Genomic DNA, 27,576 nt, shown 5'->3' with positions numbered 1-27,576 from the left:
CCAGCCCCCTCACTGTGAAGCTGAGCGTTGGGATCCAGGATGACATACTCTCAAGAACCATTTTTGTGCTGTCAAAGTCAATGTCACAACCTCCATCCCGCCCCCAGCTCTGCTCCTTCACCCCACAATATGGGACTTTACCGGTCTCCACCCGTTATCTGTTCTTTTTTTTTTTTTTTTTAGATGTTTCCAATGGGAGGACAAGAAGGGGGGAGGGGAGGGAAACTTTTTGATAACAGTTGTGATTTTATTGTGTCCACTGCATCAATAAATGAATTTAAGCCCGAGTCTGTATATGCCCTACCTCACCTCTCCCATCTTGGGGAGAAGGGGCGTGTACTAGAGGTCACTGGCTCCCGTGTCTCAGCTATGCTGGGTGTGCACACGAGGAGCATGACGTGGACACAGGAAGTTGTGGGTGACAAGTGTAACCACCCTTCCGAGTCCCAACAGATCTGTCAGCTCCTGAGAAGCTGCTACTGGTTTGCCTTGTTCTGTTCAGGCATCTGAGGTAAGGAGGGGCTGGAGGAGCACCTTGTCCAATCTTCACCATGGCAGCAGGCAGAGAAACACAAGTAATTCATAAATAGAAGTCCAGCTCTGAGCTGAAAACAACCACAGGAAGGGGTGAAGACCAGGCCCCACCGGTGTGAGGTCCGCGGACTGGACACTGGATGGCCACGGCACTGCTGCCCCCTGGTGGTTGGGGGGAGCAGTGTCTCAGCCTCCAGGGCCAGGAGGCATAGCACCTTGAAGAGGGAGAAGCCAAGGGCACAGTAACGGCCAGCCCCAAGCCACAGGCATGATAAAATCTGAGGGCTGGAGAGGATCCAGAAGATCATCTAAGCAACTCCCATCACCTTACAGATGAGAAAACTGAAACCCAGAGAGGGGAAAGTCCTTGCAGGCTCCCAAAGCCCGCTGGTGAAGCCCAGCCATCATTCCATCCCATCTCAGCCAACAGGGGCCATGAGCTCCCTGAGCAGGAAGAGGAAGCAAAACAACTGGGGGGGTGGGGGGAGAGTGAAAGCGGAAGATTACACCTCCCAGGAGGCTGGCTTCTTCCAGCCAGGGAGAGGATAGTCAGAGCTGGACTCCAGCAGGCACACGCATGCACACATCTACACACACATACGCCTTTCTCCAGAGTCCAGGCTGGTGCCGTTAAGTGTGAGTGTGTGCGCATGTGTGTGTGCCTGTCCCTAGCAGGAAACCCACAGGTGAGGGGACCCCGTGACTGGAACCAGAGCCTGGACTGGGCACTTCTGCATGGCAGCTCTGCTTCCCACCCAGGGCATGTGGTAGGGGACACTGACCCACAACTGCCCCAGGTCACAGCAGCACAGGGATGATGAATGCTGGACAGGAGGGGGCTTGCGGTGGGGGGACTAGCCTAGATTATCTGCACTTCCCCGAGCTGAGAGGGAGCGAAAGTGACCTGAGCCTGGGAGAGCCCAGCTGCCTGGCCCGGGAAGGACAGCTTTGCCTAACCCCACCCCTGGACACATCTTCCAGAGTCCCAGCAGCTGGAATGAGGCTGGAAAGGTGGAGAAGGGATGGCGGCTCTTCAGCCATCCAAGGAGCCGCTGCCCTTGTTCTTGCGGCTGAGGGGAAAAGCAGACTTGCTCTGGGGCTGGGTCATCTTGCTGGCCAGGTAGACGAAGGGCTCCAGCAGGGAGCGGCGGTCGGCCACGGACACCTCCCACAGCTTCACCTTCTCGGACTTGGCCCAGTGCTGAGCCACATCTGGGTCGACACGCCGCTGCTCCTGCAGGTCACACTTGTTGCCCAGGACCACGATGGTGACCTTGGGAAGATGGACAGAGTAGAGACCTGAGGTTGTACCGTGGACCTCAGGCCTGGGGGTGGCGGCAGACATCTACCTAGGAGTCCTAAGACGCGCAGAAGTCTCACTGGCTAATGTTTCACCTTTTCCTAGATCAGAAACAATGACGAGAGAGAGGGAGATGGTTGCTTTGTCCTCTCCTTCCTCCACTGAAATTCTGGCCTCATTTACCCTCCCTCCAGGAGTTCCCTTACAAGCCCTCTATCTCCTATGCCTGCCCATTATAAGCAATCACTCTGTCTGTCTAAACACCTGGTAAGGGAGCATCCCCTAAATTCCTACAGCTTATAGGGGGATTTGGGAACAGAAAGGCCTTCACAGCTAAGAGCAAGGAAGCGTCTTCAAGAAAGATTAGTGGGGGCTTCTAGGGTTAGGTCAGGAACCCCCGAAACTAAAGGAAAGCCTCTCTGGTCAAGCTGCCTCAGCACATGGCTGCCTCCAGGGGGAAGACCGCCTCCCGTGGCCTCCATCCATCCCCCATCTAGCTCCCACCCCACCTCCTGGGATACGAATGAAAATCAGAGCCATGCCAGGCCCCCCAAAGCCAGCCCAGGGTCCACTCCTGCTCATCACCAGTGTCCCCCACCCCTTCACACACCTCCTTCTTGTCCTTGGATTTGTCGATCTCCTTCTTGAGCAGCTCTACACGCTGAAAGGACTCTCGGCTGTCCGTGCTGTAGACCAGGACATAGCCGTCAGTGCAGGAGAAGCAGTGCCGGGGCAGCTCAGCCCCATCTCGGAGCCCCCGGGTGTCGTAGAAACGCACCTGCTCCCTCACACCCCGGTCGGTCTCAATGGAGCCCACGTAGATGTCTTCCTGGGTCTCAATCATCTCAGAACCTGGGATAAGATGAAGAGAAAAGTTGTTTGTAGAGAGAAGGCAGATGGAAAATATGAGGGACTGAGTATATCCTAACGAGCTTAACCAGCCCGAGAGAGAAGGGGATGGACAGTCCAGCAGGACTGGATGACTTGGGGGGGGTGGGAAGCAGGAAACAGACATTAACCTCATGCTAATCCCATGCTAAGCAAAAGTGTGACTTGAGAACTTTTCCTCCCTGTCTCAAGTATTGGGTTTCCTCTCTTTGGATTTCAATATGCTAGGGTTGGGGTCATTATGCAGATTTTACTCTGTGAGGTGTAATAACCACTACCAGCAGCTTTTAGCCTTTTCGTGTTGTGATCAAATCCTACTTATTCTTCAACTGCTTCCACCATTCCCCCACCCCCAACAACACTCACCTACTACATGGTTCCCATACAGAAGCTGCTCCAGGATTGAAGTTTTGCCCACAGATGCCTGGCCACACACGACTACCTTGCAGCTCTTCCCCATGCTTAGCCTTCAACCTTGAAAAGCAGAAGCATACTTGGTGAGGTGGAATGAAAACAGGGCAGATCTCCCGTAACCAAGAGCCCAGGATCTGCACAGAATACATGGCCTCAGGGATTGAGCAACGTCTGTCCCCTCCTAGGGTCAGGGTGTACTGGAATGATAGGTCTATGTCCACTAATGGACAGTGAGCTATAATTTATTCATCTTTGTTATAAGCAGTACAGGGCCAGTAACTGGCTCAGGGCAGGTTGTCGGTAGATGCTGCCATAAAGAAAGAAGAGTCTCTGGTTTAAAGGAGCCACTGCCCAGGCTCCCTTCTGTGCACAGGATGTGGAAGACCAGTTGCTGAAGGGAGCGCTGGCTCAGCTTCCGGTCTTGAACCATGACTCCATGGAGAAATAAGCAGGAATGCTATTCCGTGTGGATCTGTCTCAAGCCACTCTTCCTAGGGAGAGTGAGCAAATAAGGAGAGTATTTTGCCTTCTTGTATGATTTACCTGGACAGCAGTTAATTCTAATTCCCAGTCAAGTCAATGGCTAAGATGAACATCAGACAGGAAAGAAAAGAGTGAAAGAATCTAAGGGGAAAAGGCTTTGGAAAGGGGAAAATATGTGCTGCCCTTGGACTGACAAAGCAGAATGAGAAGGCTCAGACACAGAAACCCCTTCTCCGAAGAGGTCCCAGAGACAGATCTCGTCGAAGGCATCCCAAACACAGGCTTCCAAGAAGGAACCCCCGACCAAGACTGCCCGAGAGAACAGATACAGATGTGTTCCCGAAAGATGTCCCAAACAGAGATCTGTCAAGTAAAATCCTGATACAGATCCTTCCTCCCGCCTGCGGGGCCCGCAACCAAGGGACACCCCTAAGAGAGACCGCCAGAGGGCTTCCGCCACCGATTTCCCCCCGAGGGAATCGGAGACAGAGGCCCGCTACCTAAGGGGGCGCGGACGCAGTGGCCTCCCAGCTCCGTACCTCCCGAAGCCCTTGCAGCACCCCGGCCGGGCCCCTCCAGGCGCGCCTGGACCAGGGGAGGGGCAGCACAGCCACAAAGACTCCGCTTTTCCTCCGGGGTCCTTCCAGGCTCCGTCCGGCCCCGCCCTCCACCCCCCCAGCTTCCGTCCGGCGTGACCAATTCCGGCGGTGGCCAGCGGGAGCCGGACACACAGCGCCCCCAGAGGCCGGCGGGGAGAATGACGGGACCTGGGTGCGCTGTGCACCTGAGCGCACGGTTCTAGGCTCCCTGGAGCGAGGTGCCGGTGTCTCTGATGCCCCGATGTTCTTTCTCTAAAGACTACCATAGTGCAGTAACACTTCTTTTATTCAATCGTTTATTCGTCAGATGTCTTCTGAAGACCTACTCTGTGCCAGGTACAAAACCACATGCTGAGAGAAAAATGGACGAATTAGAAGGTCACGGTCGGGAGGAGCTAGACATCTAAACCAACAGTTACAGTACAGCGCAGTGAGAACTATTACGGAGGTGCTGTGGGAACACAGCAAAGGGCATTTAACTTCAGGGACATTGGGCATCACGGAAAACTTCCTGGAGGAGGTTATGTCTGTTTTGAGATTTGAAGGGTGTGGAAGGAAAGGGTGGAGGAAACCAGCAAAAGTCATGGCATTTTCTGGAACTACAAGTATTTGGGGTCAATATTGATGGTCGAAAGGAGGCAAATAATCAAAGACTTTGTGTGGTAGGTCAAAGAGTTCAAGCTGTATCCTAACAGCGGTGGAAAGCCATTGATAGATTTTATGCCGATGAAGTGGCATGATCACTTTTTGCTTTTTTTTTTTTAAAGATTTTTTTTTTTAGTTTATTTATTTGACAGACAGAGATCACAAGTAGACAGAGAGGCAGGCAGAGAGAGAGAGAGAGGGAAGCAGGCTCCCTGCTGAGCAGAGAGCCCGATGCGGGACTCGATCCCAAGACCCTGAGATCATGACCTGAGCCGAAGGCAGCGGCCCAACCCACTGAGCCACCCAGGCGCCCTCACTTTTTGCTTTTAAGAAAGTCATTGGTAATCGCCTCTTAGCCTTTTGGCTAAGATCAAGTGTAGAAAGTCATTGGTAGGAGAAGAAAAATGGAGGGAGAGGAGACTGGGGGCCTGTTAGATGACTATGGTAGTATTACAAGTTTTAAAAATAAAAGTGATGAGAGCCTGAATTGGGATGGAACAGAGAGAGATAGATTGAGAAGACACTGGGTAGGAGAATCACAAGGCTTGGTGACAAATTGGGAGTCAGGAGTAAGAAAGAGGGAGTTTATCATGTCTCCTATCTTTCTAATTTGGTGGCCAGTTGCATGGTGAATCCATTTGGCAAGATAAGGAATTCTTTTTTTTTTTTTTTAAGATTTATTTATTTGACAGAAATCACAAAGGCAGAGAGGCAGGCAGAGAGAGAGAGAGAGAGGAGGAAGCAGGCTCCCCGCCGAGCAGGGAGCCCGATGCGCGGCTTGATCCCAGGACCCTGAGATCATGACCTGAGCTGAAGGCAGAGGCTCAACCCACTGAGCCACCCAGGCGCCCCGCAAGATAAGGAATTCTTTATAAAAAGAGACTCAAGTACTGCATTTGTTTCTTCTTTTGTTGAAAAGTGGGGAGAGAATGACCCGTTCAACTTAAATATATTATGTCTCCAGGGTTTGTGAAACACCCAAGAGACCCAGTAGATAATTGGATATAGAGATCTAGAATTCACAAATGAGAAGTCTAGGTTAGAGATATCAACGGAGTTCAGTGTCATCTACAGCTAAAATTAAAGTTACGAGAGTAAATGAGTTGGCTTAGATACAAAGAACACGGGGGAAGATAGTCTAAAAACAGGTTGGCTTCCTGCAGTAGATGGTAGACAATGAGCCACTGGCAGACAGGGCAAGTGGTCTGTGAGTCTGTGCCCTCCCAAACTAGCACAAAATAGGCACTTGGGAGAGGCTAATGAATGACTGTCTGGCTGAATGACTTCTCTCTTCCCACCCACTGTGCTTTCCCGTCCTTCCCTACCCCGTGGTGGGTGTGGTTTCTGCCCCCTTAGCACTGTGATAAGCAGGACCTTGGAAGAAGCCTACTGAGAATGGCACATACTAGAGAGGAATGGAGGAAAGGAGTCCATCCTTTTTAAATTAACTTGCCCCCTTCTTATTTTAGTTCCTCTTAACTCTAAAAATTTAACCTCAAACTCCCCTAATTTAACCTCAGGAAACTCCAGTTTAATTCATACCCACAAAAACTATTGGTTTGGGTGAGGGAGGTACTACAAACGTAATTAAGCTGTGTCCTTGCCCTGTCTGAGTTCCCAGTCCAGACTGCATTCGGCAAGACAAGGGTGCTGAGCAGGATGTTTCTATAAAGGGTGAGAGTACTAGGGACACTATGGAGCAGGGACCTCACCCTGCGAGCTGCCTTATAAACTCCAGGGCAGGGTCTGGGGCGCCGTGCCACCCTCCCTAGACTTAATGCTGAGATGGCACTCCCAGGCAGTTGACATGAAAGCAGCCTCATAAAAGGGTCAGCGTCATTAGGGTGATGAACCAGTTGTTGCTTGGAGATCCAGAGGGGATGAAAGGCGCGGGGTGAAGACGCCCTGCGTTCCCCTGGCTTGGTTGGGCAGGGCTTCCAAGGGCCGATGAAAGCTGAGGGACCTGGGCTCAAAGTGTGTCTTCTTGCCTTTCCTGGAAGGAAGCTGTGGACACACTCCGAGGTCGGGAAGGTAGTAGTGGGAGATCTTTCCCTCCGGAGTCCTGGGTCATCGAGTCCTCAACCCAACTTAGACTCTCCTGCACCTTACGGGAGACGCTCTACGATTGCAAGTTGCTATGGCAACGAAGCTTTCAGCATACTGAGGACAACTCAGGCCTAGAGAGGCGTCACCCTCCTTATCCCCCCCACTTCCGACCCACGGATAAAGTGGCGCCCCCTACGCACAGGAACGGTCCCTGGGCCCCCGCCCCAGCGCGGAGACCACTGTGGACCTCCGGGGGCGGGAGGCCGCTCTGGCCCCAAGCAGAGCCTCTCGCTGGTAGACGGGCCCGAGGGGGCCTCTCTGGGCGCAGCGCTGCTGAGCTGCTCGATGCTCCAGCCGGAAGTGCTCTTCACCGCCTGCCTCCCACCCGCCTCTCTGGTCCCGGCGGTAAGATGGCGGCTGCCGCGGAGTGCGATGTGGTAATGGCGGCGACCGAGCCAGAGCTGCACGACGACGAGGAAGCGAAGAGGTAACCGGGTAGCGGGGGAGTGGAAGGGGCGAGCTTCAGCTCCATCACCCCGGGAAACCCGTCCCTGCCATGATGCGACCCCTGTTGAGGCGATGCCCCGCCCTCCGCGACCCGACCCCCCCCCCCCCTTTTGAGAGAAGTCCGGATAGACCCTCTGAAGGGGCGCTCCCGGAGGTCGGCCCTCCCCTCCTGCTTCCGCCTGGTTGGGGAGCGGAGGCACAGCCTTGTTCTCCAGCCAGGAGGAACGTCGTCCTTATTGTAGAGGCCGGGTCTTTTAGGGGAATCTCAGAGATCTGTTGTGGGGTGGGGGAGGCTGCGCGGCGACGATGACGACTTCCTTACATCGCCCCCCCCGGCCCCTCTTCTCTTGTTAACTTCTGTGCATTGTTGTCTGCCAGCACTTTGCATCTCCAAAGCCCTTGTTCTCTTCACCCCCTGTTCTCACCCCCACTGCTCAGTAATGTACCCCAGCGACCACTAGGCTGGGTCCGAGTGTGTCTGCATTATTGACCTGGTGTCCCTTCCCCGTACCCCAGAAGTCGGAGATGAAAGAGAAAGAAGGAAGAGTGAGGGCCTTCTCTCGTGCTCTGCACGTCAAACTCCTGCCCCTCCGTCCTTCCGAAGGAAGATCCTCATTCTTCCCAGGGCTGTGCTTTCTTAAGTTAAACAGCAGAGAGGAAGGCAACTGTTTGGGCGCTGTTGGCACTGCTGGGCAGCCGCAGTGGCTCGAGATTGCCAGTCTGGACTAGCCAAGGGAGCTGCTGAGTGAGTGGTTTTCGAGAACACTCTGGATTCTGGCTACAGCTAAGGCAGGCTGTTGGAAGTGGGTTGGAACACGATTGTGGGTAGTTATACTTGTCCTAATGCTGAAGGAGAATTAAGGAAAAGGTTGGGAAAGCCCGGAGCCCTTTCCTATCAACTGCAGATTAATTGACTACAAGTCCCTCGGTCTCTTTCCCTCATCTTTCCTGTCTTTGTACTAAACCCTGTATGGCTTCAGTCTGGCTTCATGAGATTGGAAACCAGGATTCTTGAGAATTTTTTACTATCCAAGTTAGAAATACAGGAGGTACTCACTATGGCGGAATGAATAGTAACCAAGCTTCAGGGCAGTTTACTGCACCCTGTGTCCCGAGATCTCTTGAGAACTGAGAGGCTTGATAAAGTGTGTAGTAAGCCCCAGGGATAATCAGAGAAGGCAGGATACCAGAGTCTAGTCTGTTCTTAGTTTTGAGTTTTCACATCATACCTAGTTCTTCTCAGGTGTTTAGAATTAAGCATCAGTGAGGAACTACCAAATGAGAAACAACCCCCACCCATCTCAACCCCCCCCCACAGACAGAGCTTACATTAATTGCAGGAATTTACTTGGTATTATAAAGAGTTCAGTGGGGGTGTTTTGTGTGCTATAAATAGGGACCTGGGCTATATGTAGTAATTTGAAAAAAAACCTTCTCCTACTTAGTATAGATCTTTGTGCCTAATTGGAGTTTTACTTCAAAGCCCTCTATCTAAAGCAGGTCCTTTTTTAAACAAACAAACAACAGAAGTTACAGTAAATGAACCTGAAGTTGTATTAAGAAATGGAAAATAGGTGATGCTGTAACATGACCACATCACACAATAATACAGTAATTGGTAGCAGTACAGCAGAATAAGGAGGGGTGTTGACTTAGGTTAACTGCCTTATTTCGTAGAATTTAAGATGTCCTTCAGTGTAAAATGCATAGTTGTTTTATCTACCACTGAGGAAAAGTACTGTAAATTTAAATATGAAAAAAAATATATCTCTGTTAAATAGACTTATACGTAATACATATTTATATAGATCTCTTTTAGTTATAATAAGACATGGATATTTGTTATATACAACTTAGGTGAGCAAATCGAAAGGAAAATATAGTGAAATAAAAATCACATTTTTACTTCCTGCCATATAAGGCATCCTTAGGAGAGTAAACACTATGCTCTTGTTAAGAAAAAGCCTTGTTTATGTATGTTTTTCCAGTGCTGAAAATTGTGTGATGATGTAGAAGTTCGGGAGGAAAGTGGTTTTACATTTTTCATGTATCCTGTAATCCTGTGTAGCCATAGCAGGGCATGGGATAGGGACATCCCTTACAGATGCCCTTTAGTCATTTGGCCAAGTTTGTGTCTCTTGTTACAGTCCTGCTACTAGTTCACTTGGGGACACAGGAGTTGATGGGTCTCTTGGGTTGTTTTTGTGCAGTCCAACAAGGAGTCCTTCCTTCCTTGCATCTTGGCTCAAGGGCATGCTGCCGCTGCTAAATTGTTACAGTCCCACAGGGGCAAAGTGAGAAGAGCTTTCAAGACGTGGGGACTCACGGTTGCAGCATTTTAAATGGCTAAATGTTTTATTTCATTAGCTTTAGTGTCTCTAGAGAGAAAAGAAATTTACTTTTTTTTTTGGCTGTCACTCTGACAAAGTTCTTTCCCCCCATAGCAGCTGAGAGGCTAAAATAAAAGATGTATTAGTTGGCACTCCAAAATAGATCAGGGTTCTGAACATGAAGTTGATTTATTTCTCTTTGCCCACCAGAATAGAGAAAGCTACTTGGGGAGCCAGAGAGCTAAATTTCAGAGGTTTTACAATTCAGCTAATTTAATTTAATTTCAAGCGTTACACTTTCCTGGGAAGTTGTTGACTGCTTTATGTGATATATGAATCCCTGTTTCCAGTGAAGGCTCTCTGGTCACATTTCCTGGGCTAGGGAGGTATCTGTAGGTAGTCTTTATTATGGTAAAATCGAAGGATTTTAAGTTGCTCATCAATAGAGGAAACACTTCTGTGTCTCAGCATGTATCCAGCGTGACTGGATAATAGGGTCTAAAGGAACCAGTGGAAGCTGTAGATTTAGGAAATAGAACATACTTATCAGATTCCTTGATCTGATTATCTCTGTGTCTGTTTTCATGGTGGACTCAAGCAAGAACATTAGGTCCTTTCTTGGTATCCAGGTATCTAAACTCTGTAGAGTTTGTCTTTTATTTCTCTATTCATGTTGGTGGTGGGAAGCACTGAACCCTGAATCCATATCTCCGGGTCTTCTGCAGTTGCTGTTTATTTACTACAGCTTCCTGGGACATTTTGGAGTTCATGGCCATAACTGAAGAGCTTGTGGGGATGCCCTCCCCAGCTCTTCTTCCTCTGTTTTAAATTCTTAGGGATTTGTCTCTCTAAATTTTCTCTTGAAGTACCAGGGTAGGCAGCTAAACATTTCAGTAAGCCCACAGGCTGAAGGGGATATTATCTTTGACCTTAAATTCAAGTCAGTGAAAACACTGCTTTCACCCTTCATTTTCATGTTGGTATACTTTAAATGTGGGGTCAGAGGTGGAGAAATGGGAGGCGGGACAAATAAGTCATGATTAAGGAAAGGATAAAGTTAGGAATACAGAATCCCGAATACCAGGATTGAACTTGATTGATTAATTGATTAATTGAACCTGATGTTAAAAGTGGTGAAATTGTTAAATCAGGGGAGCCTAGCTGGCTCAGTTGATAGAGCATACGACTCTTGTTCTTGTGGTTGTGAGTTCCATCCCCATGTTGGGTGTAGAGATTACTTAAACATCTTTTAGAAAGTTGTTAAATCATAACTGGAGTTAAGGTAGAGTGCAGAGGAAGAGTCTCTCTGTCCTTGCTGCTTTAATTCAGGTCTACATACTGACCAGAACCAGAAACCAAATTGAGCCAAGTCGAATGGCAGTTGCTCTAGTGTCTAGTCCATTCCCAACGACCAGAAATCTGATTGGCTTAAAACCCAGGCTTATTGAACATTCTAGCCAATCAGGGATGAGTGTAGTCATTGAAGCTAGTATTTTAAAAGTTTTTAAAAGCTGAGTACTGGGCACTTGCCTTTGGTTTTTTTTCTCTAGGACTTTAGAAGATTGGAGAACAATGGTCAGCGGCTACCTAGGTGCCTTGGTCTGATGCACAGTCCCTCTGAGAGCCCATTTCTCCCTTACTCCACTAATGTTTGGTCCCTTTTCTTCAGTGCTGAGTGATGTGGAAGTTACTTAGAGGTCGTTCCAGGTATTCTTTTAAACTCTCTGAATTTCAGCAGTAAGAACAGGATTTATTGCACAAGTTATCTCAATGCTATTCATTTTATTGGACTGAAAATTTTTTCCCTTCCCCATCTAAATCAAAATAGCAGTTCCTGTGTTTTATCCCACCATTGGCAGAGGTGTGAGTGTTTGAGACTTTTGAGAATGAAAATATGAAGAGGAGGGATGCCTGGGTGGCTCAGTGGGTTAAAGCCTCTGCCTTCGGCTCGGGTCATGATCCCAGGGTACTGGGATCGAGCCCCACATGGCTCACTGCTCAGCAGGGAGCCTGCTTCCCCCTCTCTCTATGCCTGCCTCTCTGCCTCCTTGTGATCTCTGTCAAATAAATAAAATCTTAAAAAAAAAAAAAAAGAAAATATGAAGAGGAATATTTGACTTTCAGAGTCTAATTCTGACCCCTAATATTCTGTGTCTCATTTTTGTGGGGAGACCAGATTGTCAGATAAGCAAAGTGTTAACCATCTCTTTTGATTCTATTATTAGGCTTTTGGGGAGGGTATATCAGGCAAGCAACATTTTTCTCTTATTCTTGGGAGTTTCTGTCCTGCAAGTTCTTCCTCCGACAGTTTGCTCCAAGATAGTCAATCACCTGTTAAAGTAAGGAACCAAGATAACTTTATTTTAGTATTTTTTGTGAGAACTTTAGAAGCCACATACCAGTTGACAATCTAGACTCCCCACTCTGGTTCCCACTTCCACCCCTCCCTCCCCCCAAAACTCAGAAAGCAGCCTTTTTCTTAATTATAGTTCCTTAGTTCTAGATTTTTGTTGGGTGCTAATGTCCCAATGAGGGTAGTAGGAGATCTCACAGAGTAGGGAACCAAGGGATAGAAAATGGTGGATTTGGGGGTATGTTATGAAAACAAGACTGACTGTTGCTGAGAGGCCAGGACTTAATGTCCTCAGATTGGCTTCTGAGAAGTTTCTCAGAGGCAGCATTATGGTTGGGTCTCCTCTCCCCTGGAGTAAAGGTTAGGTAGATGCCAGCTTGTGACACCTCCCATTTAAGGAACTAGCATAAATATATTGTGGTTGAGTCAACTGTTTCATGGGAATATCTTTCTGTGGGCAACAATAGGATTTCTGTCTGAGTCAATTGATTAGTTGATTGCTTTTTCCCCCCCACACTGAATAAGACATTGCCAACTCCAGTGTGTTGCCTGGTGTCCTTCCCTACTTGAGCAGTAGAGAGTGCTACTGCCTTGTGTAGACTTTATCTGTGACTCCCCTTGGTCCTTTCCTGGCTCTGCCCCTGTTGAGGCATACCTCCCTCCCCGCCCAATGTTCAGAAAGAGAACAACTTGAACTGGTATGTTAATGAGTTTTCTTCATCTTTGTCTCCTCCCCTCTTTTTGGGAGAAGGATTGGTATTTTAATTATGTTTTAAAGTGAAAATAGAAGCTGTTTATTCTAAAGCAAAGGTAAAGGAAGGTGGGTAAAGGAAGGTGGGTAGCTTACTTTTACCACCTGGTGGAGAACCCACCCTCTGTTTTCTCTGGACCATTTTGAAGCCTTCATTCATACCCAGTATATAGCACCTTGCATTCAGCAATCGCTGAGTCCGTGGAATTGCTCCACCTACCTGTATAGATAAAACTTGTCATTTCATCCGTAGACTAGTTAGAAAACGAAGAAAGAATAGTATGTGTTTGGTAAGATGGAATAAAAGGCGCCCGGGCTTCTTTTACTTACTCTCTCATGGAGGTCAGAGAGAGTACAACATGAAACAAGCCCTCTGACATGCCTTTGGGGACAAGAGGTCTTGGGCTGTGGGAAGGAGGAAGGAATTTCTACTCTGAGACTGGCCAAGATCCCGTAAATTCTAAAGGGTGGAGGATGTTTCTAGATCAAAGAACAACTAGTATACTTGACTGAATAAGAGAAATGGGTGCAACAGTCACAGAGTGAAGGTAACATTTTGGAAGTAGTAAATATGGTAAGAATGCCTAAAGGATATTTGACTTAGGGACAGTATAAAGTGTTATTGTTAATAGGTAGCTTTTTCTGAGATTCTTCCTGTCAGTAGAATGGTCTCCAGAAGCCAAGGCCCTGAAACACTCCTCTGTGCTCTAACAAAAGAAATCATCTTGTCCTGAGTTGTATTTTTAGCAGTTAGATTTTTCTTCCACATCAAAAGTAGCCGAATACATCAAGAAAATGCAAAAAAAAAAGAAAAAAAATCTCATTCAAGCTTCTGTATCTCTTTTGATTTAAATTTTTTTTTTTTTTAAGATTTTATATATTTATTTGACAGAGAGAGACAATACAAGCAAGGGGAGTGGGAGAGGGAGAAGCAGGGTTCCTGCCTGATGGTGGGGCTCGATCCCAGGACCCTGGGATTTTGACCTGAGCTGAAGGCAGACACTTAACCACTGAGCCACCCAGGTGCACCTTGATTTAAAGTATTATTAATGGCTATTAGAAGAGCTGAACTTGGGGCGCCTGGGTGTCTCAGTAGGTTAAGCCTCTGCCTTCAGCTCAGGTCCTGATCTCAGGGTCTTGGGATCAAGCCCCGCAGCATTGGGCTCTCTGCTCAGCAGGGAGCCTGCTTCTCCCCCCTCCCCTCTCTGCCCGCCTCTGTGCCTACTTGTGATCTGTCTGTCAAATAAATAAAATCTTAAAAAAAAAAAAACAGAAGAAGAAGAAGAAGACCTGGACTTTATCAAAAATATATTATTCTAGCCAAATACTTGAAATAAGTAAAAACAGGTGTGTTTTTCTCATAAAAAAATCTAATTCACATTTCCTAAGCTGCAGATGTTATAGTCCTTTTTTTTTAAAGATTTTATTTATTTATTTGATAGCAGAAGCAGCAAGGAGAAGCAGGCTTCCCGCTGAGCAGGGAACCCAGGGCCAGAGCTCCATCCCAGGACCCTGGGATCACACCTCAGTCAAAGGCAGACGGTTAATAGACTGAACCACCTAGGCACCGCACTTTTTTTTTTTTTTTAATGCACAGAGGTAATAAACCTTAAAGTGACATTGTACAGATACTGAAGCATCTCATCCCCATTTTAATAATACACAAATACATGAAATGTGAAGCATTTCCAAAGAGAACTCAGTCATATTGAGGGCGTTTTCCAAAACTGCCACCCAGTGTACTCTGCATTCATGAAAGCTGATGAGTAAAATTCTCTAACTCTCTCATTGCTAAAAGATAGACCACTTGGTCGAAGGTGAAGATCTTGCTTTACCATTCAACTTGGAAGTATTGAGAAAGACAATGGAGATTTTTACAGGGCATCTAATTTGGGTCCCATTGCAATGTGAAGTGTGGTGTTTGAATGTATGTTTAATTTAGCTGAGCTATAAACGTGCAGAGTTGACTGGTCATCATAAGCCCAAGTCGTCTGAATTGGTCTCATGATGCTGAGCCTTGCTAAGACCTGTGTGATACCAAATGGTTCCCTTGGCACTGTTCGTTGGAGTAATTAGTGTCAGTGATGAATGAGTGCTGCATTGGGGGAGAGAGAATATAATTGCATGATCAGAGGATATACAGATTTTTAACACGTGTAGTGTAGAAGAGCAGGTGTCAGGCTGCAGTTTTCTGATTGACGAAGTTATTTCCAAAAAATAAAGAAATACATCTTAAAACAGCAAAGCAGACCAAGAGTGGAATGTAGTCTCCTTACCTGTTTCTGTCAGAGAGAAGGCTGCCCAGGTCCTCCAGCACTGTCTCTGTTGTGGTGGAACACCCCCCACCCCCCCGCCCCCTGGTACTTCCAAAGAGGATAGAAGTTTTTAAAAATCTTTCAGTATCTCTTTTCATAGGAATTTGTTGCTGGCTGTTAAAGTGAAAGGACTGGTTTGGTGGAGGGTAGAGTCTTTCCCAGCATCTCCTGGCAAGTCAGAGATGAAGCTTATTCTGCTTAGAGATTTGGTGGGAAACTAGATAAATTAGTTTTAATCCAAAAACCTTGACATTGGCTAACAGGATCTAGTGGGAAAAAAATCTGGGACTGTCAGAGTTAGGCCGCCTGTGCAGCTGCCTTGGATACTTCACTGGCTCTTCCTCTGTTGAAGGACCTGAGAGAATATTGCCTTAACCACTTCAGGAGGCCCATGGAATGCCTTCGAAATCTGAAAAAGTTCTAGAGATGTAGTGTAGCTATTAATAGGTCAGTTATGGCCAAGTCTCTATCTTGATGTGGTATTATATTTCAGGGTTTAGTCTGAATTTTATTTTGTGGCCATAGAAAATAACCTGTAGTGTCATTTAGTCCATTGTGCACCTCTTTCTTCTTTTTGGTTGGTCCAGGCGGACCTAATTAATTCCAGTCCTTCCTTTCTCAGTGCTGATATGTTTTGGTAGCTACATGTTGTAACTTCACTTGGTTTCCAATCCACTGATGCTGGCGGTGAGTGGAGTGACAGATACCAGCACCAGACTGCCCTCAATTCCCTCGTTAACCAGCTCTTCTCCTTCTTTTCCAGTCCCACGCCTTTGACATCTCATCCTTCAGTCCCTTTGCTGAAGGGCAACTTGAACAAGCCTCAGCCCTTTCTCAGACTCCCAGGGCAGGACTTGAATGGATTTGACCCTGGAATTGTTCCTGATGCAGCCTTGTTCAGTTCTTGCTGCTGCCATGCTGGATTCCAAAGATCCACTTTTTCCTCGGCTGGTCTCACAGGGTCAGGCCCATTGGTTAAAGCATGTCGTGTATTTGGTGGGGAGGTTCAAAATGATGGAGGGACTCCACTTTGGGAGTTAGACCTGGAGGCAAAAAATAAGCATTCAGCCTAAAAGCACTAAGTGCCCATTGTTCAGGCAGCTGTAAATCAACCATGTTTCTATGAAAATAAGTCCTTTTCATGAGGCAGTTGTGTGGGAATAGCTAATTCTGGCCTGATGCTGTGCAGTGTGAGATTAAAAACATGGTAACTTGTCACAACACAATTCTTCTTGTTCTTTCTGCTGTGGGCTGACTCTACATTACTCGCTTTGTTTGCTCTAGAATGGAATCTACTCACCATTTACTAAAATGAAATGCATTTCTTGGGGGAGGCAAAGTCCAGTTCACTAGGTCTTATATCTTAAAGAGAAAGGAGCCCTGCTCTCTCTGTGACTAATTGTTAGGAATGTCATTTAGCTTGTTTAAATCCAGATTGTAGTTCTGGAGTTGGATTTTATATGCTGGAGCTATTTTATGTCTTAGTGTGAACAAATTCACATTCATTGCCCATGTCTTGTTTCTAGCAGGACAGATTAATTTTTAAAGTCTTAAGCAATAGCTAGAGATGAGCATTGGAGAGAAACTTAGCATGGTAGACAGTGCAAAAGCTTTGGAATCTGTCACATGTGGCTTGACATCCTGACCCTGGGCCAGTTTTTAATCTCTGGCCCTTATTTAACTTCTCTGAGAAATGGGAATAATGTAACACCTGGTAGGAAGATAACGCATGGAAAGTGCCAGGCTTCAGAAATTATTTTTGGCTTTCCACAGAAATCATTTTTTGTGTTTTTATAGAAGCTGGTGCTGAAGTCCCTCGCCTCCACGAAAGTTGGTGTTTTAGGAAAGAAAGGGCACCTTTCTGTAGCTCTGCAGATTGCTTCCGCTTTGACTAACAAGCTTTCTACTGCTATTACGGTGTCTTTTCAAGGGCCTAGATACCCTTGGTTTTCCTCAAGGATTTGTGTATTCTTAGCCACCAGCCAGCTAAAGAGAAGAGTAGGTCTTCTTAGGTGCACTGTATGCCCAATGTTTCCTTTGAATTACCACTCCATTTCTTCACAGTCGTCTGACTCAGCTTCTGACATCCAGTGTTGGGGAAGCCCTTTCTTCAGATCTCTTGACATGTCTCCTCTTAAAGGATAGGCTCCTCATAGTTTTATAGTGCCTTGCTTAATTTAGAGCTGCAGGATGGTGTACACCATGTAGAAAGGTTGCAGTTGGTCCTGTAAATCTTGCAGTTGGGGAGATCCTTCTTGAGGACTTTTAAAAGCAAATGGCCGCTTTATAGCATTGTACCAGTTGGTGTAAATTATTCAAACAGATTTATGTCCATCACAGTTCAAATCTGTCAACATTTATAGATCATTCCCATTTTCCTTCTCCTTTCTTCTAGCAGCCTTTTTATGTTAGTAGAGCTTGCCAGGACAGTACTGGAGAAGAATGCAAAGGGAGATCACCTCAATAAAAGGAGGGCGGCTTTGCCACTTTATAGTTTAAAATATGTAAGTAAATAAATCAAATCTTCCCAGTGCTGATGTCCATAGACTCAAGCTGTAAACTCCCATACCATCACTATGTTAAGAATTAGGTACTTCTGTCCCTACATCCCTTGCACTGGATTCTTTTTTGGGTGTGTAGAGGACAGAAAAAGAAACAGATTCTTCCTTATTACAAAAATGCTCAGATATTTAGTTATGTTGCAGGAATCACTTGGGTAAAGAATTAATCTTTGTCACTCAGTTTGGTCATTAAAATGATTTGGTGTTATCTTTGGTAGAGGTTACTAGTTCTTTTAAAACATTGTTATTCATGTCTTACCCAATTCTCGTTCCTTGATCTGGAATATAATTCTCCTTACATAACATTATTCCTTTCAGAAAGTACAGTTTGTCTAATGGCACAGCTTCAAAAATGGATCTTGGAATAGGGCAGAAATTCTAGTATTATCCACTTGGTGGTTATACAGGTACTATAGGAACGGTAGGGGGGCATAAGTACCCACATAGATTTGATAGGCAGAGAGAACATCAGTAGATGGGTACAAATGAGAGCATGGCACTTGCAGGCTATACCTCATATGTCCCTGTTATCCAAGTTCTTGGTCTCTGCTGTCACTCAGCTCCGTCCTCCATCTTAAACACCAATATGCTGTGCTTTTAACTCCTTTGGCACCTGCTTTTGCTCTGCTTGTCCTTTCAGTGACAAATGGATGAGCCAGTTTTCAAGAAAGTAAATCAATAGAACTCTAAGGATGTGACCCATTTCACATTCAGAAATCATTGCCCCTGAATGGAGTGATCTGTAACTGAATTTTTATGTTTGCTAAAGAGGCAGCAGTAGTGACACAGTGAAAAGGAAACAAATGTAAAAATTCAGGGGCACCTGGCTGGCTCAGGGGAACATGCAACTCTTGATCTCGGGATAATGCGTTTGAGCCCCATGTTGGGTGTAGAGATTATTTAATAAATAAATAAACTTTAAAAATTTTAGTCTCTGTGAGAGGATGTCTAAATTTACTTGTTGTAGGGGATATGACTATAGGCAGGAATAGCGAGGAAAGGCAGGTAACATGAGAGAAGTTTTCTTTGTTTAGTTTGAATGTATCTAAGTGACCAAAAAAATAGCATCAAACAAATCTATAAATTCCTTCAAGTATCACACTAACTTTCAGCTCAGTATGCTTGGGGCTCTAGACCAAAGATTGCTCCCATGAGATTACAGAGGTGAGTCCTTGTGTGTAACATGCTCCTCTTTCTCTTTCCTTTTCAGGGAAGCAGAGTCTTTCAAGGAACAAGGAAATGCATACTATGCCAAGAAAGATTACAATGAAGCTTATAACTATTATACAAAAGCCATAGGTGAGAAGGACCTGCTGCTTATGTTGGAAGATAAATTTGCTAAATATAAATTCTATTATAAATAGCGCCTCGTGAAAAAGTAGCCTTTGGCTTAGTGGGTTCATAACTTACTCTGTGAAATCTTTCAAACTTAATTGGCTTATGAGGGATGACCAATAAATGGGTAGTTCTTCATTTGACAAATTAAAGGCAAGTCCAGAAATTCTAGATATGGCAAAAAGATAATCCGCCTACATGCATCTCAGCCATTTCCGGCTCATTTAACCATGTTAGAAAATGGCCCTTATGGATATTAATTATCAGATCTTAACAACTTTCGTGCCTCATCTGCCAGCATATTTTAATCCCATGTCAGCGTGTTTCTCACCTAACTTGCTTACAGGCTCTCCAACCCTAATTCAACAAATGCAAATTCATTTTTATCTCTCATTATCTGTAATACAATTCATTAAGAAGATAAATGTGCTGGCCCCTCCCCTTTAAAGGATAATCAGTGCATTTTAAAGCTATCAAATTATTTTTAAGTAACTATTTTTTTAATTGGTCGTACTGTTGCTGCTGTTTGCACAGGTAGTCAGAATTTCGGCCGTGGCCTTTTAGAGTATGTCAGCATTCCTATTATAGTTTGATTGCCTTGATGTAGTTCTGAGGGGAGATGGCCCCTGCGTTTTTGAAGCAGTGACCCATGCTAAGCTTTATTTTATTATCTTCTGCCTTTCCTGTAGATATGTGTCCTAAAAATGCTAGCTATTATGGGAATCGAGCTGCCACTTTGATGATGCTTGGAAAGTTCCGGGAAGCTCTTGGGGATGCACAGCAGTCAGTGAGGTTGGATGACAGTTTCGTCCGGGTACGTAATGTGACCATCCGTGGGGAGGACTGGTTGCTGCAGTTGCGTTCCTCTAGCCCAGGTCTTCTCCGTCTTGACACCGTAGACACTTGGGACCAGATAATTCTTTGTTGTGGGGGGCTATCCCGTGTGTTGTGTGACGTTTAGCAGCATCTCTTTAACCACTAGGTCTAAGTAGCACCCCTTCTCCCCGGCTGTGACAACCAAACATGTCTCCAACGTTGCTAACCGTCCCATGGAGGGCGGAATCTCCCCTGGGTGAGAACCGCTGCTCTGGCACTTTCATCCCATGCTGGTTTTGTGTGGGTGTTTGTTGCTGCTGTTGGTTGCTCTCTGCTTGGCCAATCATGCTCCTTTTCTTTGCTCTTTGCATTTCTTCTAGGGACATCTACGAGAGGGCAAGTGCCACCTATCTCTAGGGAATGCCATGGCGGCATGTCGTAGTTTCCAGAGAGCCCTAGAACTGGATCACAAAAACGCTCAGGCACAACAGGAGGTATGGTTCTGGTCTTGTCCATATGGAAAGAGACACTGGGGTATAGTGACCTGAAAGTCAGAACTGAGAGCTCAAAAAAAAAAAAAAAAGAACGGAGAGCTAGTTTCACTTCTGGCATTGCCACACCTGGGTCACTATAGGCAAGTCTTGTAGTCTGAGCCTCAGTTTCTTATATGTAGACAAAGTTTTAAATATTATTTATAATTTAGAAATCTGTAAAATGGAGGGTTTCTGAGATGGCTGTGGAGCAGAGAGATGCTGCAAGGAACGGATTTGAGTGAGGTTAAAGTATTTGAGTTAATTCAAATCCTGATTAAATCAGTAGCAGCTAAAATGTGTTTTAGTTCCATTTCCATTTATTCCCAGTTTACTCCTGGATGCGTTTTAGTGAGAATCTGGAAACTTCTGCTCAACCTCTGATGATGCCGTTCCTTTAATTTATGTCTGTCAGGGCATGACTCTGGTTTTCCTGACTTGAAGTTCAAACTGAGGTCACAGCTGCATCTTCACCAACTTGATTTGTGAAAAGTCTGTGGTTCTGATTTTCTTGAACTCATATTTCATCAAAACCTTGATTTTTTTGTGGTTGTTGAATTTACAACATCATTAAAACTTTCCCTTATCTGATTTTCTCATATAGTTCAAGAATGCTAATGCAGTCATAGAATATGAGAAAATAGCAGAAACAGATTTTGAGAAGCGGGATTTTCGGAAGGTAAAGTACAACTATGGGGAAATCTTATCTACCCTTTATTACAAGGCTCCCCATGTGCGCGTGCATGTGTGCGTGGATGTATGTAGTATGGTACAGAAGGGGTGTGTGTGTGTGTTGGTGGGTGGGTGTGGGTGTAGGTAGTATGGTACAGAAGATCCAGAATAATAAATTACCACTTCAGTTTGACTTTTTCTTTTTCTTTTTTTTTTTTTTAGAGTATTTTTTTTTTAAGAACAGGTTCACAGCAGAATTGAGAGGAAGGTACAGAGAGTTTGCGTATCCCTCTGCCCCCACACATGCATAGCCTCCCCCATTATCAACATTCCCCACCAAAGGCACTTTTTTTTTTTTTTTTTTTTTTAAGATTTATTTGAGAGAGAGAGTGCACCAGAGAGAGCAGGAGCATGAGGGAAAGGCAGAGGGAGAGGGAGAAGCAGACTCCCCACTGAGCAGGAAGCTAGGACCCTGGGATCATGACCTGAGCTGAAGGCAGATGCTTAACTAGCCACCCAGGCGCTGAGGGGCACATGTGTTACAATCATGGTTTTGACAGTTTTGAATAGAGCTGCTCTAAACATCTGCGTGCAGGTTTTTGTGTCGATAAAAGTTTTCACCCATTTTGGGTAAATACCAAGAAGGGCAATTGCTGGATCATGTGGTAAAAGCATGTTAAGTTTTATAAGAAACTACCAAAATGGCATCTAAAAATTTTTTTGCAAAGGTATTTATTTTCTAATTATATTTGGCTTTATGATAAAAAGCAGTGTGAGTTTACTCGAGTTTGTTCCTGCTTTTGATATAAGATAGTAGCCTAAGAGTGTGCTGGCTAATAGAGGGAATACTAGCTAGAATTAAATATTAGGTTTGGGTAATCCATTTTAATTTGAATGAGAGCTAGTTTTAACTCCTGCTTTGTGTGAATTAGATACAGGTCTAAATAAAAAATAGAGGCTCCTTACAGATTTTTGACCAATGTATGTAACCTGTCATCACTACTGTTTTGATGTTAGGCCTTTCTGTGAAAGCACACTACTCTCCTTTATGGAGCTGTGTGATAGTCCATGAAAATTTACATGCCAAAAGGGTTCACCTGTCTGAAAGCATGGGAAAGGTATAAAAGTTCTAGATATCTTTGTAGCTCTTGTTAATAGTGGTTATGCCTCATCTGTATAATTCTCAATTCCTGGGGCACCTGGGTGGCTTGAGTGGCTTAAAGCCTCTGCCTTCCGCTCAGGTTGTGATTCCAGGGTCCTGGGATGGAGCCCTGAGTCAGGCTCTCTGCTCAGCAGGGAGCCAGCTTCCCCCTTTCTCTCTGCCTGCCTCTCTGCCTACTTGTGATTTCTGTCTGTCAAATAAATAAATAAAATTTAAAAAAAAATTCTCAATTCCCTGCTTAGGTGATAACTTTCATTAGAGTTTCAAAAGGGAAGGTGAATAGTCCCCTAAGAAGGTAAAAACCACTGATTAGGATCAGTTTTCAGGATCACTTACAAGAGGTTTGTATCATCCAAGGAACAGATTGTTACTTCATATGTGGGAATTTGCTCAGTGCTTTCTGTAGAATGTACTCAATAAACGTTTGATAAAAGGGTACAGTTAAGAATTACTATTGTTTTTTAGAATTATTCTTAATTATTTTTTTAAAAGATTTTATTTATTTATTTGACAGATATCACAAGTAGGCAGAGAGGCAGGCAGAGAGAGAGGAAGGGAAGCAGGCTCCCTGCTGAGCAGAGAGCCCAGTGCGGGGGCTCGATCCCAGGACCCTGAGATCATGATCTGAGCCGAAGGTAGAGGCTTTAACCCACTGAGCCACCCAGGTGCCCCTCTTCTTAAGTAACAAAATGTGTAGGTATTTGGTAATAAATATTTGTGATTAGCTTATGCAGAGTCCCAGCATTAACTCATTAGCATCCCTCTTCTGTCCATTGGTTTTAATAACCACAGTGTCTTTGTACTGTGATTCATAAGTTTTTTGAGGGGTGTGTGTGTGTTTAGAAAGCGATTCTGCCTTCTGTCACGTTTTCAGAGGTTTACATAGGCAAAAGCTTTGTCTCAAAAGGCAGTTTTTAGAGTTTCTTTTCTCTCTTGCCCACTCTGGAGCCAGAATCCCCAGTTTGTGACAGAATCCTCTGTTTGTGACATCCCAGCCCCCCCCACTGTAGCTCATGGTGATGTCACAAATGAAGAATTATGATCCTGGCAGGGAAACAGATGAACTCGGAAGAAACAAAGATCTTCTTTGCCTGCAGCTGTCCGTAGTCATGGGGGTTGGGGGGTGGGAAGTGAAGCACTGAGCCTTCAGCTGACACGCCACTGACCCGACGACGGGTAGAACCATCTCCACACAGAACCTTGCGAATGCAACGGGGTGTGGCTGCTTACATCTGATTGCTTCCCCTCCCTCCCCAGTTCTTTTTTTATTTAAGGGAGAAAAAATTAGCACCATGACTCCACCCTACATGATATCTGAATTTTCATAGTATCCTTAGAACTTCTAGGATAGTGACCTATGCCCCGAGAGAGAGTTCTCCCCCCACATTGCTCTGTGAACACTGCAGTCTTCCCAGTGGAGCAGCTCTTGGTGTTTTCTTTCTTCTGCATATTTTCAAATTCAGATTTTTGAGTAGGTGCTATTCATCGTTTAAAAATTAGAGAAGTATTGGTGGAGTGGGGGAGGTAGAAGTATAAATAATACTCAGTGATAGGTATTCCCTCACACTTCTATGGGCCTAGTTCTCACCCCCTCAAGTAATCTCTGGTCTTATTTCTTCTGTTCCCATACAGTTTGGTTGTACATATGTAAGCAAATAGAAATACAGAGTCCTGATTTTCCCTTTTTTATATGAAAGGTTATATGCTTTTCACTGTTGTGGACCTTACTTTTTTTCCATTTAGTAGATCTTGGAAGTCTTTCTGTAGTAATACATGGAAAGTTGCTTCATTCTGTTTTAGAGCCAATCGGTATTCCATTATATGAATGTCTAACCAGTTGCCTGTTGCTGGAATTTGGCCCATTATTACTTCTGAGCTTTCAAACTTCATTTCTTTCTGATCCCCATGGCCAGATTCTTAGACAAAATGGTGTCTCTTAATTCCACATTCCTCCTTCGGGTCATTTATCCTTGACGAGAATATGATTCAGCAAGGACCTCCCAGAAATAGCAGCTAAATCAAAAGCGAAGACTTTGGGCGCCTCGGTGGCTCAGACGTCATTAAGCATCTGTGTTTGGTTCAGGTCATGATCCCAGGGTCCTGGGATCAAGCCCGGAATTGGGTTCCCTGCTCAGCGGGAAGCCTGCTTCTCCCTCTTCCACTCCCCCTACTGTGTTCCCTCTCTTGCTGTATCTCTCTCTGTCAAATAAATAAAATAAAAAATCTTAAAAAAAAAAAAAAGTGAAGGCTCAGAGAACAAACTTATGAAAAGAGAAAAAAGGAAGATGTGGAGAGGCTTTATCAAGCTGAAAGATAAGTAATCCCAGCGTGCGCATGTGTGTGAGAGAAACCCCTTTTGGTTTATATCTTAGCATGTGGAGTATAGTAGTCTTATACAGTCTCTTTAGGAGCATTTAAAACCAACCATTTTATTGGTATATTTCTACTAAAATAGAAGTGGAGGGGTGCCTGGGTGGCTCAGTCGGTCCTGGGATTGAGCCCTGTGTTGGGCTCCATGCTCAGTGGGGAGTCTGAGGATTCTCTCTCCCTCTGCTCCTCCGCCTTCACTTATACCCCTCACAAATAAACTTTTTAAAAAATAAATAAAGGGGCGCCTGGATGGCTCAGTGGGTTGAGCCTCTGCCTTCAGCTCAGGTCATGATCCCAGGGTCCTGGGATCGAGCCCCACATCGGGCTCTCTGCTCAGCAGGGAGCCTGCTTCCCCTTCTTTCTCTGCCTGCCTCTCTGCCTACTTGTGATCTCTGTCTGTCATATAAATAAATAAAATCTTTAGAAAAATAAAAAATAAATAAAAATAAAATAGAAGTGGAAGGGTGGCCACCAGGGTGCTTAATGAGGCTCGTGGCACAGGGAGGAGGGAACAGTAAGCACTTATAGTAATATAGGGAGCAATGATTCTTTATCAGGTAATTTTAGGTATGCTTGTCTTATGTAATAGGCTAAGCATGGTAAGTTATGCTGAGTAGCAAATAACCATATTTCTACACTAAGAAGAATGTGAATTTTGGTCCCAGTCACTACGGAGGCAGCTTCTCATGGTGATTAACAGGCTCTGGAGTTAGAGTGTCTGAGACCAAATCCTGCTTCTGTCACTAGCTTTGGTGACCTTGAACACATTTCCTTTATCTCTGTGTTTTAGTTTAGTTTCTCATTGATAAAATAAGGTACTTCATAAAATTACATTATAAAATTGTTGTGAGCATTAACTCGGTCAGTATATAAAGTACTTCAATGTTTGCTGTTTTTGTGTCATTAGAATCTGGATCAGTTTCTCCCCTTGTTTCAGTGGTTTAATCAAAAGAATTAGGTATGTTCCTAGGCTCTGATATTGCTTTTTTTTTAATCTGTCTGTTGGTCATGGCCAGATATTTAATGAATAAGTAAATATTTAATAAATGAAGATACTTCTGGAATCCAGAATGAAGAGCCTTCTTTTCTTTCTTCTCCCCATAGGTGGTTTTCTGCATGGATCGTGCCCTAGAATTTGCCCCTGCCTGCCATCGCTTCAAAATCCTCAAAGCAGAATGTTTAGCAATGCTAGGTCGTTACCCGGAAGCACAGTCTGTGGCCAGGTATGAAGTCAGGCCAGTTCTGTATTGAACTGTCCCGCCACTGGACAGGTGCTGTCTGGCAGCTCTCTGTACCACCATATGTCGTGTAGGTATAGACCAGGTAGAGCTGAGCAGACCTTCCTGGGACTTAAAGCCAGAGTTAGACAAGATCTGAAAACCTACCAGACACGTAGAAGTACAGTAGGAACTTCAGCTCCATGTGGGAGAACACATGTGTGAGATGTGGCTTTTTGTTTATTTGTTTTAATGTCATTTTCTTCCTACCCCACAGGTTTACGAGCTCTGTGAAGGGCCAGGTAGTAAATATTTTAGGCTTTGTAGGTCATACAGTCTCTGTCGCAACCATTCACCTCTGCCACTGTAGTGCAGAAGCAGCCGCTGATAACAGATAAGTGGATGACGTGGCCTGATTTCAGTACAGTTTAATTTATATGAACAGTGGCAGGCAGGATCGGGCCCTGTGGGCTGTAGTTTGCCAATCTCTAACAAAGACTGAGACACAGGAAGTGTATTAAGGGTAAATGCAGGTGGTTTATTTGGCGAAGATATGGGAAGAGCTCATTGGGATCTGTCTACATTTGGATACTTTTGTACTAGACACATGGTCAAGAGAAAAGCTGGCAAGAGTAATCACAAATGATAGTGGGGAGATCCAAACCATGCTGAATGTGCCCCTTTCCGGCTATTGCAGTGACATTTTACGAATGGATTCTACCAATGCGGATGCTCTGTATGTACGAGGTCTTTGCCTTTATTATGAAGATTGTATTGAGAAGGCGGTTCAGTTTTTTGTACAGGCTCTCAGGATGGCTCCTGACCATGAGAAGGCCTGCATTGCTTGCAGAGTAAGTTCTAGGCCCCACTTCTGAGTAGGAAAAAAAGCTTCCCTTTTGAGCCTTTAAGAGAGTCAAGAGTGGAAGGTTCAAGGCCCATATGAAATATGATAGCTCCTTTGCCCACCTTGCCAGGATGCTTCATCCTTTTATTAGAAATTATTTCAGAACTACCTTTTATTGATCCAAGGGTAAATGTGATCATACAGGGTCAGATCCTTCTAATACCTAAGTGTGTTTTTTTTCTTCCCTCAGTGAAGAAGAAATAGTAATGTTTATCCTAGGGAGTGGAGGTAAAACCTGGGTAAACGAGTCTCCTTGTTGTTCTTTTGTAAATCTTGGTTTTACCTGTCCACGCTGTAGGAAGCACCAGTGAGCAACAAATAGGCCAGGGGGTGGGGGCCGGGCAGGGGGTTGAGGGGGGTGGTCAGGGTCAGGGTCAGGGTGATGCTAAACAGCTGGGATCTGTGAAATTGAAAATAGACTTGGACCTCTCTGTTATAGTGGCCTGAGGTTTCCTGGTTATGAACTAATCTCCCCTTGCTTTTCCTGTAGAATGCCAAAGCACTTAAAGCAAAGAAAGAAGATGGGAATAAAGCATTTAAAGAAGGAAATTTCAAGCTAGCCTATGAACTGTACACAGAAGCCCTGGGGATAGACCCTAACAATATAAAAACAAATGCAAAACTCTACTGTAATCGGGGCACGGTTAATTCCAAGGTAAGCACTCGGTCTGGGTGTTGGGGCCTGTGGAGATATGTTTAAGGGACATCAAAGAGGGCTTGGGGACTCTGCCTAATGAGGGGAGGCCAGGTGAAAGAAGAAAAGGTGGTTTTGGTGGAAGGCTCAGCTTGTTAGGAACTTCCTTCTGAAAGGCAAGCTTTTACCTTTTCCGCGGAATTGAAGGGC

The 27,576-nt window shown here is 45.1% G+C and overlaps 2 protein-coding genes across 4 annotated transcripts in view; one reads left to right on the top strand and one right to left on the bottom strand.

The window, feature by feature from the left end:
- Positions 1-1,011: 1,011 nt before the first annotated feature.
- Positions 1,012-4,276, bottom strand: NKIRAS2 (NFKB inhibitor interacting Ras like 2). The gene is made up of 4 exons (XM_032871642.1): positions 4,159-4,276; positions 3,089-3,196; positions 2,445-2,686; positions 1,012-1,807 (listed from the first exon to the last, which is right to left on the bottom strand). Exons 2-4 carry the CDS (start codon positions 3,180-3,182, stop codon positions 1,568-1,570), a joined length of 576 nt encoding a protein of 191 aa, XP_032727533.1. The 5' UTR covers positions 3,183-3,196; positions 4,159-4,276; the 3' UTR covers positions 1,012-1,567.
- A 2,961-nt stretch (positions 4,277-7,237) lies between these two features.
- DNAJC7 (DnaJ heat shock protein family (Hsp40) member C7) overlaps positions 7,238-27,576 on the top strand; it is a 28,577-nt gene continuing 8,238 nt past the window's right edge. Inside the window, exons 1-9 of one of the 3 annotated variants that reach the window (XM_032871639.1) lie at positions 7,238-7,396; positions 15,929-16,126; positions 18,937-19,025; positions 19,751-19,875; positions 20,258-20,371; positions 21,012-21,086; positions 25,716-25,834; positions 26,526-26,679; positions 27,223-27,387. In XM_032871639.1, coding sequence (XP_032727530.1) covers positions 7,320-7,396; positions 15,929-16,126; positions 18,937-19,025; positions 19,751-19,875; positions 20,258-20,371; positions 21,012-21,086; positions 25,716-25,834; positions 26,526-26,679; positions 27,223-27,387 — 1,116 coding nt within the window. In that variant the 5' untranslated portion in view covers positions 7,238-7,319. Of the gene's footprint in view, positions 7,397-11,296; positions 11,454-15,928; positions 16,127-18,936; positions 19,026-19,750; positions 19,876-20,257; positions 20,372-21,011; positions 21,087-25,715; positions 25,835-26,525; positions 26,680-27,222; positions 27,388-27,576 lie in introns of all 3 variants that reach the window. The other 2 variants (XM_032871641.1, XM_032871640.1) reach the window with 2 other exon arrangements.

The sequence above is a fragment of the Lontra canadensis genome, unplaced genomic scaffold (genome assembly GCF_010015895.1).
Source record: "Lontra canadensis isolate GAN:19392208 unplaced genomic scaffold, GSC_riverotter_1.0 scaffold43, whole genome shotgun sequence".
Classification (NCBI taxonomy): domain Eukaryota; kingdom Metazoa; phylum Chordata; class Mammalia; order Carnivora; family Mustelidae; genus Lontra; species Lontra canadensis.
Note: the sequence above shows the minus strand (reverse complement) of the source record. Positions and strands in the feature narration are given on the sequence as shown.

What these genes read in the sequence shown, in the direction of transcription:
- NKIRAS2 (XM_032871642.1), bottom strand. Translation starts at nt 3,182, where the DNA reads ATGGGGAAGAGCTGCAAGGTAGTCGTGTGTGGCCAGGCATCTGTGGGC. An exon ending in GTATGGGAACCATGTAGTAG is followed by an intron (nt 2,687 to 3,088) that starts GTGAGTGTTGTT and finishes ATCTTATCCCAG; the next exon opens with GTTCTGAGATGATTGAGACC. An exon ending in AATCCAAGGACAAGAAGGAG is followed by an intron (nt 1,808 to 2,444) that starts GTGTGTGAAGGG and finishes CATCTTCCCAAG; the next exon opens with GTCACCATCGTGGTCCTGGG.